We start from the raw sequence: 16,030 nt of genomic DNA on the forward strand, positions 1-16,030 counted from the left end.
CCTCATTCATGTGTTGCCTATAAATTTTCTTTGCATTTCTCCTTCACTGATAAAGTAAATATTCTTTATCATTATATTCTTTATGTGGGGAGTAAATGCTGTGGATCCCATGTGATGTGGGCAGGATACTGCAAAAACAGCTTCTTGGATCCAAAACCTTTACACAAGACAGTCCTCAAGTAACCTTTATGGAAAATCCAAACTGATTCAACTTCCAAGGCATATAACAGATCTGCAAATTAAGGCTGACCTGCATGAATTAAATTCCATGACAGTACCTGTACAAAGCACAGAACCTGCCTAAATTAAAAATAATTAGGTCCCAAATAAGTCAGGTCCAATTGTGTAGTTTTGTTTTTTTTGTTTTTTTGTTTTTTTTTTTTTTAATAAGAGCATGGGATTATTGCCTTCTGGAAAGTCTCTACAAGAAAAAGTGTAACTTCTAGAAAATAAAAATTCAAAGACCTTTCTATTATTTAATGAAAGTCTAATGCAACAACACAAAGTTCAAAATAACAAAGAAAATATATGGAACTCACACTGGGAGAAAACCTAACTTTCTGCTTAATTCAGTCTACAAAAAGTAAATCCTCACAGTAAACCTACAGATTAAAATAACTCAAGAGGAAAAGTAATTTTAAGAATCCAGCTGGTCTCATGTAGATCCCTAACTAGAAAGTATATGCAGAAAGTCAAGTGAAAAATGAATGCAAGGTAGTTGGAAACCTAAGTTCTATTTATCAAACTGATTTTTAAAAAGCACATATTTTAAGTGTTATCAGCATCTAACAGGATTCTGTGCTGAAATTTTTATTTCTAAAGGGCCCCAAGTCACAAACATACATTAAAGTGTGTATAAGCAGCTTACCTCAAAATACAATATATCAGCCAGTCACACTTAAATGAACACATTCTTATTCAGGAGATACTAATATGCACTATTTTAAGATGTACCATTTAAACAAAATGAGTAAAGAGGAACAAAAATCGACTTTGTCTAAGGTCATCAGACAGTCATCAGAACAACTGAAGGAGACATAAAACCTGGAAGCAAGGGAAAGGAATCTGAGACAATTTGATCAGAACTAGAAAAGGAGAGGTGGTATGCACTTTGTACAGAGTTCTCCACTTGTTTTTACTGTTTCAGGACAGAAAAGATGTTTAATACAATCCCATTTCTAGGCCCTTTCCCATTTCTAGTCCATACTTATTGATACTTACTGACTGCTTGAATGTTACTGAGCTAGAAAAGCTATCAACAGCTATCACCAAAGCTGGGCTCTGGATTTCAATTTCTGCCATGCATCACTGGTTTCTCTATCCCTGTAGATGAACCTCCCACTACTTTCACAGCCCCTGACAATTTTACAGAACATCCTTACCATGGCCCAGTATTTACCTTTGTTGCACTGTCCACTCTCCTTCTGTTGCACAAGTAAGAGCAATAGTTCAGGAAAAAGTGCATCTTTTCAGTGTTTGTTCCAGAGACTCAGAATGAGAAACTCAGGCCAAGCCAGATATTCCTACTGTCCCAGCCAACATCCAGTGCCTGATGCTCCACAGAATACATAAATCAACAATACATACATAAAAATCTCACAAATGCACAGCTCACAATGTTGCCTAGGGACTTGAGATATTTGCTGACCTGTGAGTGACAAAATAAATTTTAGATCCCTTAAAAGCCCTGGAAAACTTTCAGCTAGTCCCTGAAATGGCTAATTTAAAAGGCTAACAGCTCTAGAAATGCTAAAGAATAAGTCAGGTCAGGTTGATGCCTTTGGATATCCTGCATTTATACATGGACACAAAAATTGATCACACGATAAACATGTAGGTTCATATGGATGTGTAGATTGTCTACATATAATATTTTCAAAAGTTTGTTTTTGAATGTGGAATATAAGCAACAATTTCTATCATAAAAACACAGAACTGCAATGTTACTGCAATTCTGCAAAAAATCTTAGCAGCACACTCTTGCAATAAATTATACTGCCTCTTTAAAATTTCTAGTTATCTGCAAAGTGTTTTCTTAGAAGGATACAAATATAGTGAGAAGCCGAGGAGTCTGTCTGGATTTGAGAGTCAGAGACAGAAACTTTTCCAATCTTGCCTTTAAATCCAATGTCCAAGAATCCTTGAAAAGAAAAACAAATAATGACAGTTGTTCACTAAATACGTACACGCTGCAGAAAGTACTGCTTGGATCACAGCAACTTCCAGTTAGTAAAGAAGGCAACCAGTACTGGATTGAAAAGTTTCCCTTCACTGTTACTGTAGTGAATGTGTTTGCCTACTCCCCATGAAAGCATACAGAAATCAGGGGGGAGTTCAGTATTACTCCCAGACAAGAGTTCTAGAAATACAATGTATCTTTAAATAAAGTACAAAACTATCACATAGTGTTGGTGCATTGAATGCATATGCAACAACTTCTCTGAAAGTAAAATCACCTTTAAAAGACAAGCAACTTGAGAAAAAGGTAAATTATTTTCACATGCATTAGTGTACAAAATTCAAAATTTTGCACTGCTCAGTTTTCATCTTTTGCTTCCAACAAGATGTGGGAATTTTAAATTTTGTCATTAACTGCTGCAAGCATCATGACATGATGCAGGTGGGTACAATGTTTCTATAACAAGGATTTGGAGAAAAATACAGCTCTTGCAGGAAAAAGGGACCAGCAGAACAGACCAGCAGCATTAACTGGAATGCTGTCCTCTGCCTGATGTAGTGTCTCATATGCACAAGAAAATAACAGTTAAGGGAAAAAATCAAACTACATCTAGGAATCTACCAAATACTCATGTCTTCTATTTCAAGCCTTCAGTGCAGCTGTCTTCTGCTTGAGGAAAAGCCAGCCAATGAAATAAAAAGCTCTGTCTTCCAACAAGTAGCAGGAGCTCCCTAAATTTACTGCTGTATACACATATGTTACAAGCTGTTCTCACAGCTCAGATTTGCCCCTATTTCACTATGCTGGAGAGTATACAGAATTTACTTATTGCATTTACCAACTCAGTACCCAGACAGTGGTGTACCACAGCATGCTGTATGTTACCAAAGGAGCCTTGTCTCCTACAGAGAGGAGGGCACATGATTTTTCAAGATGTATTACACAAACTGACAGGAATTCCAGCTATATAAAGCATCAGATGCCTGAGAAAAATATATGCCATAAGAACTCGCTTAGTAAACTAGTGACTCACTGGTGCTCTTTCTCAAACATAAAACAATCAGTGTTTCAACTCTAACATGGAATGAGTTGAACAATTCCCACAAGAAAATATGAGTGAGTGTGGACTAAAAGCTTGGACACTGAGTTACTCAGAATAAACCTGAGGATCTCGTCTTAGATAAGGCATTAAAAAAAATGCTGCTAATTTAAAAAGAGTAGTCATATTCCATCTCTGAGCTCAACCAGTCTATCTCATTATTTATAGCTAGTCTCGAAGGAAAATGGCAGGATATGCCTTTTTTGGTGTTAAACTGGAGCTCCTCATGTCAGCCCTAGGGCAAGTATCACATAAGTTTTCTTTTAGTATCAAAAGCAGTGTGGCAGCAATGCAGGGTGAAGAATCTCCTTGCACCAGAGTGGCTGCCCACAGCTGCTCAGCCAGGCCAGCACAATTGTCCAAACAGTCAGGGAAGCATTCAGAGGAACTAATTCTAAAAAATACTATACATGCTTCACAAACAAATTTGTGTAGGTATGTGTATGTGGGAGCTGTTTACACACACATTCAGAGGCAAGAAAACAATTCCTTGATCCAGTCCAAGTCCAGCACAACAGAGAAGTTGAGGTGCAGTTTTGCACTGCAGGAACAAGCCACCAGCAGCTGAAATGGTGGCTGTACCTTCCCCATGGGTATTACCAGCAATACTTTGGAACATCAAACCACAGCTCTGGAAGTCATGTCCTAACCATCCACCTGCATGGTGTGCAGAGAGTGCTCAGTGTAAGTCATCATAAAACCATCTCTGCAACACAGACACTAACCTGGAAAATTTCTTTAAATGAAGGATGTACCATGGGGTTTGGAACAAAAGGCAAAGCATAGAAGGGAAGAAACTCTGTAGTCTGGCTCAGTGCAGCTCCTTTTGTTTCCAGGTATGCCTTGAAATAAGAAATCCTTTCCTCAAGCTCAGCTTTGTCCTAGGAAATAAAATAGCAGATTTAATTTAGAAAACTATCATTCTGAATGCATTGTAAAGCTGGCAAATAAAACAAGAGACCCAAGTATATTTATACCAAGTTTGAAATTCCAGAATACTTGTTATCTAAAAACCAGCAGTTATTTAACTAGAGAACATACTATATGTTTTCACCAGTCATAAAGGAAAATGCAAACTAATGCTGTTGTTTACGTCATCCAGGTCAAAAGAAAGAGAGAATTGCTTGTTGCATGAAAATGATTCCTGTTCACTTCAGGCTAGATTTTTAAAGAAAAATGCCATTGCTACAGTCAGGGCAGAGAGAAAACACTGACTTCAGACATGCTTTATTTCAGTAATAAGAGCAGAAACAAAAAAATCCACTTGCACAGCAGTGGGAAGTGGAACTGGTGCACAGAACAGAACAGAATAAAAGCTCCTTAGAGGCTGGAAAACAGACTGCAGGCATCCAAATACTCCTGTGGCAGCTGATGGTGAAGGCCAGAAGCTATTAAGCCCTGGCTGAGTCCAGGCTGCTTAAACGTCTCTTCATCATAAAAGTCCCATGTAAGAGAGATTTTATTTTATAACACCTTGAGATTTGTATTTCTCAGTATGATATATTAAGCTGGTCAAAACTCATCTTCCTCATTTAATCAGAGATTATTATATTTCAACTCACAGCTTCAGTCCAAACTCAGAGCAAAATAAGTGTTTTAAGAATCTGCTATTACCTACAATTACAAGTGTGAAAGTATTGCCATTTTGGGATTTTCTGAGTTGAAATACTTTGGGAACTTCAGGATAAGGACAGCTTCAACTTCCATCCTTGTACTCCACAATACAAAGGATTGGGTTGAACTAAAATGCAGACTGTGGCCAAAACAGATACATATTCTTGGAACGATTCTTAGAAAATATCCCATCCTCATCCACACTGAAGACAAATGAAGTAAAACAAACAACAGCAAACAACAGCAATCTGAGTTGTGAACTAAACTTACAGGCTTTCCCATAGTTTGTTTCAGGAGGAAAGTGGCAAAGTAGATGTGGAGATAGAACTCCAGGTTCTCAGCAACTGGATCACTTTCAGGGAGTAAAGACAAAATATGCTCCTCCCAGAGCTGGAAGAAAACTTTCTGATCACCATCTTCAAATGCTCTAAGTATTTCTTCCTGTGAAGGCAAAAAGTATCAAGTGAAAACTCAAACACAGAAGAGCCACATTTTCTCAGCAGCAGGCTAGTGAATGAAGAATTCCAGTGCCATCTGAACACTTCCAATTAAAAGTTTTATCTAAAAATGTCCCCACCATTCAATGACCACCCAAATATTCCTTCTTCATGTATCTTTAGTAGCTTTGAGAGCCTGAATCCACCAACGATACAAGAAGCAAAGCCCAAATTTTCAAGCATATCAATAATACCTTAAAGTAAAAGTGTAAATCAAAACTAGCGCCTTGAGTTCAAAATGACTGCAGTTCTGAAAAATAAAAAAAAACAAAAAAACCCAACCCCAATCTTGAAGGTTACTGTGCTGTAAGAAGACTGCCAGCAGATTTCTTCAAATAAACAAGAATCTGTTCAGAGAGTTCACTGTTGTAATAACTCACAAGGTGGTTAGTGGCCTCTGTTTTTATTATTATTCAAAGTAAGTGTAAATGATGCATTACCTGAACAGGCAATGAACATTCTGAGGAAGTATCTGCTGGTTTAGTTAGTGGCTTCCCTTTTATTTTACATTCCTTTTTAAGTACTTTCACTGTTTCTTGAAATCCAGCAAAATCCAAATACTACAAGATAAAAACATAGAGGAACAACATTTGTTAGATGATTAATGCTTCAATAAATGATTAATCCTTTTTTACATGACTAAAACTCCAATGAATGACCCAGGAAATGCCAAAGTTTCTCTGAAGGATGGTCCATAAATGCCAAGTGGAAGGAAATTATCGCCTCTAAATTTCATCCTGCATCCTAGAGACAACTGACTACATCCACTCTGAAAGAATGATGCCTCTTTGTTCAGCCAGTAATTTAATTCAACCAAAAATGAAAAAAGGGAGAGAGAAAGAAAAATAAAGAAAGAGAGAAAACGAACCTCTTTCACTAGTCCAAGTAGCTCAGCTTCATACGCTAAAACATCACCCATTGCTAAGAGCTGTTGCTACTTCTCATTGCTGATAAAGCTGGAAAACGGCAAAGAAGGGGGTGTTAGTGCACAGCACAGGGCTCACCCAGCACAGCCAACAGCCACAGCATCTCCAGAGGGCATGAGGAGAGACACGGACACACAGACAGATAGACAGACAGACACACACACACACATATAGACACATACAGGTGCCCACGGTCTACCTGCCCCACATCCCACTGCCTCACATCCTCCCTGCCCCAGCCCCTCTTGTCCCACATTCTCCCTTGCCCCAGTCCCACCTCTCCCACATTCCCACTCGCCCCTCATTGCCCCTGTCCCAATCCCCCCGCTGTTCCACTCGCCCCAGTCCCCCTTGCCCCTGCCATTCCCCCTGTCCCTCAATCCCCCCTGTCCCAATTCCCCCTGTCCCTCAATCCCCCCTGGCCCACTCCCTCTTGTTCCCCATTCCCACCTGTCCCAATCCCCCTGTCCCAATCCCTCTTGTCCCCCATTCCCACCGGTCCCGATCCCCCCTCAGCCGCCGCCGGTGTCGCCCCGGCAACCGCGGCCCCGCCCCCGCGTCGCGTCCCGCGCACGTGACGGCTCTCAGCCAATCGCCGGCCAGGAGCGGCGCGTCACGTGGGGGGGCGTGCCCGCGGCGGTGGGGCGGACAGCGCCCCCTGCCGTGCGGCGGGCGGGGCTGCGGCGCTTGGTACCGCGGCCTGAGGCGGCTCCGGCAGCTGCTGGAGTCTGTTCGGGTTTTTAAATGACGAACGGCTTTAGCCGGGCCTCTCGTGTCCTCGCTCAGCCATGGGCAGGGAAAAGCCTTATCGCTGGAAAATTTCGTTTGAAAGGGATGTCGGGCGGAATACTGAGCTCTGCAGGGCCCGAGCGCCGCGGGAGGAGGCCGAGCCGTGCCAGGACCGCACGTGCCTGACCTGAGGGAAGCCCCACCAAAGCAATGGGAGGATTGGCCAAGCTCTGATCGAGTCTTTGTCCCTTTTTCAATTAATGGTGCTAATAAATTTCTTCCCTTGACATCAGGTTTCTGTTAAAGATTAGCTCCACGCTGTAAAACACTGTGTGATCAGTAAGGTCCTGCCCAGGGTCTTGGTCTCACTTCCTGCAGTTTGGTTTTCACCAAAAAGACCCATTCTTCAGCATCTCCCACAACCAGACACACCACAACATCATCTTTGTTCCTTTAAAAGTCTCCTAAACTGGAATTCCAAAGCTGGGATTTCTAGGAAGCATATCAAAGTGTTCAGAAAGGACCCTGCAATTCCACTGCTGGCCAGCACCTGGGCTAAGATCAGGAAGATACAAAGCTTGTGCCTCAAACCTGAAAAGCAGGACTCCACTGTCCTGTGTGTCCAAAGAAGGACATTCATCATCACCTGGAGCATCACCCCAGCTTCACAGTTTGGATTTTCCTTAGGGCAGGTGTCACTGCCATCTCTGCCAGGGGTTGAGCACTCCTGGGGCTGGGCCATGGCTCTGCCAGCTGCAGATCCCAGACTGAATTATAACCTGTTGCTCGATTTGAAAAGAGAAGGCTATTTTCTGTACCCAAGTGGAAGATTTTGCAGGAAATTTCTTATTGCAGTAGCCTTTCCAAGTGGTTGTGTTAAAAGCAAGCAGTGAAGAGAGGAACGTTTTTCAAAGCTTAAACATCCAGTTATTTTCTGTGTCATGCTTCAGTTCTTAATTGCCAAAAAATACTTTGGTTTGGATTTTCAATTAATACTTTGCAGAAGCTTTGAGGCAATAAATAAATAGGAAGTTATTTGAGATTTTAGTTGATGACATGTTGTTGTTGGTTGGGTTGAAGCACAGACTGGCTGCTGGGGCTGGCTGGAGAGCAGAGGAGTTTGCTTGGACCAAAGTCCTGTGCTGAGGCAGCTGAGATGCTGCTCACACACTGAATTACACAGCAATGCCTCCCCAGGGCCCTCTGCACAGAAAACCAAGGCAATGGAGCCACAAAAACTCTGCTTTCCCCAGCATCAGGCTACCATAAAGCTGCTTTGTCTCCATTGGATGGGGTTTGTTTGGCTGCTGCTGAGCCTCAGGTTTCAGCTCTCCTCTGCCTCTCCCCAGGAGGATTCAGTGTGTCTGGTTATTTATATCACACCATTCTTCAGTAATTTCCTGTCCAAGTTCTGACCAGGAGAGGCACAACAGAGACTTTGATTTTGTGTCCTGGGATGCATGAAGGAGGTGCAGGGTTAACTCAGTTCTGCTTAAGATCCAGAAACCTCTTGGCCTGCTCCATGCAGAGCAGAGAGGGAAGAGGGACTGGGCTGGTGGATCCCCAGAGAGCTCCTTTCAGCACCACTGGAAAACAGAGAAGGAGACTCCCTGGCAGCTGCAGTCCAGTGCTGAAGGAGCCAGAGCTCTCTTCTCCCAGCAGGACTTCACAGATGAGGACAGGAGTATCCAGGGCTCAGCCTGTTCCCCTGCCATGTCAGCCCCCTGTGTGTCTCAGCTGCTCCCTAGAGGAGATGCTGCTTTCTCCAACCTCTGCAAAATCTTCTTGCTGCTGCCACTACCCTGCTGTGGAAGGAGGGAGTCCTCCAGCACTTTCTCTATTCCTTCATCCCAACAAAACAGCTGATGGTACCTTTCCAGCAGAGATCACCCTTCAGAGATTCCCTACAGAAAAGAGATGACATCCAGGGGAAGATGGACTGCCTTTTTGAGGCTGGGGGTGCCTCTGATGGGAATGACATCAGCTCAGTGCCTCTGGCCCAAAAAGGGTCCCAGCTGGGTTTTCTGGCATGTGCTCACCTCACACATGGGTCATTAAGCTCCCAACCAAAGCAAATACCAATGTGTGAGAGAGCTGGTTTCAGTAACAGCAAGGCATTCCAGCCAAAAATGGCAGGGGGCTGGGAGAAAGGAAGAGCTAGAAAAAAATAATATTGAAAAAAAGAATATGGACAAAACTGTCTGAGAACTGAATGCACAGAAACAGCAGGACAGAGAGTTCCATTATCAGGAGAAACCTCCCCAGTCCCAGTGAGCCTCACTGCCCTCCTTTGGTCCTGCCACCAACACAGACCAGTGGCCACCTGCCCAAACTCTCAGGGAGAAACTGCAAAACCTCCAGGCCTGCAAGAGAAGCAAGCATTAGGTTTCATCTCTGAAGGAACCCACGAACACTGCTGTTCAATGCAGATGCTTCAGCAAATTATTTTCAGCTGCTTCTTGTCCACCCCTGAACCCCAGATTTCATGCTTAAGCTAAAAATAAAAAAGATCTTTATGTGAGGTTAAAGTAAACAGAGAATTTGCCCAGCCCTGCAGGAGTTATCTCAGTTCCTCCTCTGGGAGGACATGATGAGGAGACAAAAAGTTAATCCATCTTGGTTCTCATTGACACGGAATGGAAAAAAAAATTAAATGGGAGAGCCACCCTAAAACTGAGAACAAAGACATTGTACCAATATTTCAGGCCCTTTTTCCTTCACTCTGAAGGGGAAAAATTTGCTCCATGCTTCATCCCTTGCAGGTTATCTGGGGAGGAACAATGTCCCCATAATTTCTGCTGACAATTAACCTCGCCTGTGCAGCCATTCTTCCCTGGGTCACCAGAGCAGCTATTTATACCCTTGGCCAGGAATGCTATTGCCACCAAAGCACTGTCCTGCCCCTTGGACAACCCTGCAAGGAAGTGGGCAGTGAGTCCAGGGTGTCTTCCCAAGCACCCTGTCCTGCTCCCCAGGACCTGCTTCACCTGGACCCTTACTGTGTGGACCCTCCTGTGCCCATTTTCTGCTCATGCTCTGCAAAGACAAAGAAAAACCCCAGACACACACATTGCTTAACCAAACCCTGTCAGGCAGCAGGGCCCATCAGACCAAGTGCACAGGGCAGAGATGTCTGGGATTATGGCCTTGAGTCACCTCTCTGCCTCTCATGGGTAACACTGATTTCCAGTGGCAGAGACACTGATATCTCACCTGAGCCCCTGCACAAGTATTTCTTCTGAGCAAGACCCAGAGCTTTAGCTGTGTAGGCAAAGCCAGGAATTGGAGTATGGAGCTCAAAATAAAACTCCAGATCCAGGCTGCTGCCAGTTGGAACATTTGCCCACACAGAACAGGATTTCATAGGCCAAGTCAAGCCAGTTCCAGAGGCTGGGGCAGCATCTCCTCCCAAGACACAGAGCATGAGCCAGGCTAATCCCACAAGTGCTGGAGAAACACATTAAACCAGATCTGCCCAACCAGTTACTTTCTCTGAGGGACCAAAGACCCTTGTTTCTACATAAAACCACCCTGAGGAAAGATCACCATCTTTGGGTCAAGGCCTTTAGGCCCACTGGTCCCATCAGAGGTTACAAGCAAACAATACAAGCTTTGCACAGTCCTGAAGTGTCTGTGATTACCAATTCCCCCATCCTGCCACTGCTGCAGGCTCAAGGTGGCCCCAGAGCTGGGCTGAAAACCCAACCCATCACCAAGAGCAGCAAGCAAGGGAAGAGTCTGAGGCTGGCTGGCATATGGCAAGGGTGAGGGTGCAGGGTGCTTCAGCTGCCAGGATGCAGGAGATAAATGGCCAAGATCATCATTATCAGCAGTGCCCACCCTTCACACTGAAAGGGAGGAAGAGCTTTGCCTGGCCCTGGAAGGGAGGGGAGAGGTATGGAGGGTGACACTGCTGTCATGGGGACAGGAGGAGGCCACTGAATGCCTGCAGGGGAAGAATAGCAATGCTGGGGGACTGGAGGGCTCTCAGCCCCCTCCTTGAAGAGCTCATCCCTTCACCTCCAACCTCTCCATCACCACTTGAGTCCCCAGCATGGTGCCAAGCAGGCAGCTTGCAACCAAGTTAAGGAGTGGAAAGGGGAGGCTAAGGAAATGCCCACAGCCTCCTGGCAGGACTCTGGGATCTGTCAGAGCAGCATGCTTTAGAAGTGATTTAATTCACACAAGGGTTAATTGAGATGAAACCATTAGTCAGGAGGGATAGAAGCAGCTTCCTGTCACCCCGGCCTCTCCCTCTGGCAAAGTCAGGAGTATTTAGGTCCAATTAGCCCCTGACAATCAGGGTGGGTCCCTCTGCAGCATCCCCAGACAGGCCCAGGAGAGCAGCACTTCCTCAGAAATCAGGACTAATGAGTCACTGAAACTAATGACATTATTCAAAGCACTGAGCCAGTCCCGAGGTTATTGGCTACATCTGCCTGAAACTGGTCAGTTCCCTTAGCACAAGGGCAGGATCCCACGGGTTTCCAGGGCCTTCTTAGAGGTTTTCTAGCAAAAAGAAGTTTCCAGAAGATTTCTGGACATTTCCTGGCCATTTCATTGATGTTTTTCTAATCTTTCTGGAGGCTTCCTGTTGTATCTCCAGAACATTCCTAGACTCTTCCTTAGAGATTTACTAGAACCCTCTTAGGGCTGTATAAGCCCCTTTATATTGTTTTCAACACTCACAGGTCTGCCATTTCCACATTTCCCAAGTGGCACTGTGGAAATTGAGCAAAGATCAGAACCTCATTCAAGCACCATGTGAGCTCAAGTGGTCACAGAGCAGCATACTCAGCAGCCTGATTAGTAAACAGAGGAATTATTAAGGAATTTAAAAAAAAAAATTGCATGTATGGGATATCATTGTATAGTCTGGTCGTGTTTTGTAACACAAACTCTCACAAGTACTCTGTAGGAGCATTTCTAGTTCTGTCTGGAGTCTTTTAAGCACTGTCCTGAGCCTGAGCTACACGTGTCTCATGAGACAGAGAACAGCATCTTCCTGTCCAAGGAGGGAAAAACAGCAGCTGGGGAAGAAAGCCAAAACAGTGGATGCTTTTCTGTAAGTGTTCTCAATCCTAAGCCATACTTCCCACATGCATTTACACAGTGGAGAAAAAACATGAGTGGCAGAGATGGGAAAGTGAGGACAAGCCAATTCCCTGTTCCCTCCTGGTGTCCCCAGCCCGGCACGTGGCGTTTTTCTCCCAGAGTCACAAAATCTCCTCTAAAAACTTGTATGTGCATAACCTTACCTTGTGGCCCCAGAATAGCAGGTCAAAAATCAGTTTGGGACTCAGGTTTGTGTTTGTGGTAAGGGAGCTCTGGGGAAACCATCACTGCCAGAGGCAGGAGGGATCTTACAGGCACAAGAGAATAATTTAGCACAAAGATCAGGAGTCCTCCACGGTGCCCCAGGCAGTACCCAGGGGCTCAGTGGAAGCTGCTCTGCACATAACAGATTCACACAGCCTCAGTGAGTACCAGCAGCAAGCATCAGGTATGTTTTGATTACCCTGAAAAATCTGTTGTAATATGAAAAGTGAGGCAAAAACTCCCATGAAAAGCAGCAGTGTTCACAGCTTAGCCAATGCACCAGTGCAGGACTTTAGGTTCTTCTGAGCCAGCTGTTCCCAGCATTCCTACTTGGACTTCAGAAATCCTCTAGCAATATCTGGCCTCTGGCAGGTTGCTGAACAACCTGAAAAAAGGGGTTTTTCTCCTCCCAGTCTTTCCCTCTCCACAATATTTTATGACATAAGGCATTACTAACAAATACCTGAAAAAAACACCACATACAATTATTAGTTGGCATTGGCAGAACATGTGGAAGTAAAGGATACAGGTATCCATTCAAAGACAAGGAATTGCATCACCAGAAGACTCACCAATGTACATTTATCCAGCCTCTGTCTCCTTTCACCACAATATCAGGTGTTTGACCATGGGATTGGAGCAGTTGATTCCCTCTTTGTTTCTGCCTTTACTGGCAATAACATTGTCTGTAGCCATTTCAGGTTCATTCTTGGCTCCAGTCCATTGGTGAACAGATCTGGATGATGCTGAGAACTGCAAGCTCTAACCAGAAACCTGAGACATTTCAATTTGAGGGGCTTCTGCCTGAAGCCTAGGACTCAGAACTGTCTTTCAATCCCACATTCCTGCTCAGTGTACCTTAGCTTTGCAAAGAATGAAGGCAGACTATCCCATTGCTCCCAATTGCTACACTCAAGATTTGTCTTCCATTATTACCAATGCACGTGAGATTGTGGTATGTTCACATGGATAGAATACTCTCCCCACACACAGATACAATAAAAACCTCATTCCATTTACTTGCTGTTTCAAACTGTGCTGCATTTGCTGGCAGCAGACAAGGGCTGCAGTCTCTGGCTGCTTGTTACAGCCTGAAAGGTGAAGGGCCAGCTGGATAGTGAATGGTGGAGCACCATTCCTTCCTTCTGACTGCTCCTCATTCCACATCCCTGACTACAATTTCCCCCTAGCTAATGATACACATCAGTGAGACAAGTTACATGTCTGGGTCCATTCCATCTAGGCTTGCAATGTAACCTCTCATATCAGCTATTTTGCTCATATTTGGTGAGCATACACAAAAGAAAAGGGTTTCTGTGAAACAAGGAGAAACATGCCCTCATTTCTGCATCATTAACCCTCAGAGCCCTTTTGTCAGCCCCACACCATCAAATGAATACCAGGAGAAGCAAGGGGGAAGATCACAGAGGGAATCTGAAAGCAGACCTCATTTGTGCAGCTGCTGGCAAGCAGATGAGGTCTGTGGCATCAGTGCTATGGCTGGGCCAGGCTGCAGATGTGACCTTGCTCAGCCTCAACAAGTGCAGAGGTGTGCACAGGTCCTGATGATTGTACAGAGGAGCAGTCAGTCAAGCTCTGCTGGACAGGATGCACAACTTGAGTCTGGTTTTTAACATCTGGGGAGAGCAAAAGTTGTTATGCTTCAGTTTTTTGTTTTTTGGTTTTTTTTTGGGTTTTTTTTTGTTTTAAGCAGCAAGATTTTTGAAGAGTTTTTAATATATTTATTTGAAAACAAGGTTTTGTGAAAGAGTACACTAAATAGCATATATCTGTTCTTCAGCCATAAAACACAGACTATCAGCTTTAGCTCAGCACAGATTAGGGCTGCATGCACTGAACATCAGATCTCAATAGGAAGGTCTTCATGCCTGTCTTTCTGATATCAAGCATAGTGTCTTCTTTAGATGACATGACCCTGGAGGAAGGAGAGAAAGAAACCAGAAAATCAAATGTATTTCATTAAGGCTTCTTGTGGTTGGCCCCACTCACCCGAGCCTGTCACTGATGCAACATTTATAGTTTTTAGCAATAAGTTTGTTTTCCTGCCCATCCACCCATTCAAGTGCATAATCTGCTCGTAGGAGCCCTGAGACATGCCAGCCCATATTTGGAAATAAAGAACTGGATTTCTGCCTCTCAGTGAGAAACTTGCACATCCATTCAGGTACTTTAACCACAGAGAACTGCACCATTTATTTCCTGAAACAGATCTCCTACTATCATTATGTTGTGTTCAGAGAACATCACAGAGCCCATGACTGAAGTGTCTTTAAATTCTGCCAAGAACTCCTGGGAAGACAGGGCAACTCCAGAAAGCAGAACAGTAATTCTGTTTTGACAAATCCTGGCACCCTGAGGTCAAGTAGATGACAGCTTTGTTATGTAAACTATTTGCCCCTCTGGGACTATCTTTCAGGAGCTGACTAGTCCCTGTGACCCTTGCACTGCTCTCTGCTCAGCCAGGCTCTACTCAAGAGTAGTTAAGCCTGCCAGATTAGAGAGCAGATCTAGTAAAACTGGGTCAGGCCTGACCCAAAAGAGTGAACTTGTGGACTTCTAAGCTGCCAAACTCTTAAAACTAGGACAGAGCATGTTTCTAAATCTGACAGAGAAGCTGTCAAAGAGCTAAACCAAGAGTCCTGGGTGCTGGTACCTGCTTCAGTTGGTACAAAGAGACTTTTCCTTCACTGGAATTAAAAAAGGCCACTCTGCACTCTACACTGTACCTCAGGTCTTAATCATCAATATACTCAAAGGGCTCTGGTGGTTCAGGTTCTTGCTCCTCTTCCTCAATCTTGGGACCATGAGCTGCCACAGGTTCAACCAGCTCCTCCATATCCTCACTGGTGTCCTTCAGGATGATGATGCCTCCGATGGACAGCTGCAAAACAAGTGCCATGAACATTTAGAGCTGCTTGCCTCAGGAGTGTTTGTGGCCACAAGTCTATCCTAGGCTATATGAGATTCCTCAGCAGGAATGAGTTTTAGAGAGCAAAGCATCTGACACTCACCTTGATCTCTGCCTGATAAAGGCATGAAGCAGGCAGTCTATCAGGCTGCTTTTCATATTTCTTCTGTCTAGGTCTCAGTTCAATAGAAAGTGATATTTGGATACACAGCTTTACACCATTTCTAGTCTGGGGCTTTCCACATGAAAACTAATTAAACTGTAATTGCTTTATAATGCTCATCTTTTCAGGTTTACCATGCTTAGTGAAGCCTCTCTGTGTAGCTGCCTCCCAGGAGATTCTGTGAAACAGAGACTAATCTGATCACCAGCTTCCACAGAGTCAGGAATCCTATTAGTAGAACCCCACAAAAACATAGGGGAATTAATTACAAAGATCACAACCAAACATCTTGGCAGGCTGAAGCACCTCTGGGAGTGAAATACAAGGCCCAAAGAGGCAGTGCTGTGTCATGCCTGGCTGGGATCAGGGCTTTGGCCACAGCAGGATTTCGGGCTATAAACAGCATTTCAAAGACATCTTTTACTCTGGCATTCCCCAAAGCAGAGCAAAGGTCCAGAACGGCTCCATTCCAAGAGGCTCCCTAGTTACACACCCTAATCCCAGCAAAAACTGCACTGTTCTGTTTCTCTTTAAAACCTATTTATGGGGCCTTAAGGCAGGAGACTGAATTCCCT

General features: G+C 44.2%; 2 protein-coding genes across 2 annotated transcripts in view; both read right to left on the bottom strand.

Annotated features, from left to right (window-relative positions):
• ARMC9 (armadillo repeat containing 9) overlaps window positions 1–6,881 on the bottom strand; it is a 58,583-nt gene extending 51,702 nt beyond the window's left edge. Inside the window, 7 exon segments of the mRNA XM_079315452.1 lie at window positions 1,400–1,424; window positions 2,048–2,140; window positions 4,004–4,159; window positions 5,163–5,333; window positions 5,830–5,949; window positions 6,258–6,345; window positions 6,812–6,881. Of these exon segments, the coding sequence (XP_079171578.1) occupies window positions 1,400–1,424; window positions 2,048–2,140; window positions 4,004–4,159; window positions 5,163–5,333; window positions 5,830–5,949; window positions 6,258–6,308 (616 nt within the window). The 5' untranslated portion in view covers window positions 6,309–6,345; window positions 6,812–6,881.
• Window positions 6,882–14,082: 7,201 nt separating this feature from the next.
• Window positions 14,083–16,030, bottom strand: part of PSMD1 (proteasome 26S subunit, non-ATPase 1) — a 62,879-nt gene continuing 60,931 nt past the window's right edge. Inside the window, exons 24-25 of the mRNA XM_079314908.1 lie at window positions 15,111–15,265; window positions 14,083–14,299 (exon numbers count right to left, since the gene is read on the bottom strand). Of these exons, the coding sequence (XP_079171034.1) occupies window positions 15,119–15,265 (147 nt within the window). The 3' untranslated portion in view covers window positions 14,083–14,299; window positions 15,111–15,118. The remainder of the gene's footprint in view (window positions 14,300–15,110; window positions 15,266–16,030) is intronic.

Source organism: Erithacus rubecula (assembly GCF_903797595.1).
Source record: "Erithacus rubecula genome assembly, chromosome: 11".
Classification (NCBI taxonomy): Eukaryota; Metazoa; Chordata; class Aves; order Passeriformes; family Muscicapidae; genus Erithacus; species Erithacus rubecula.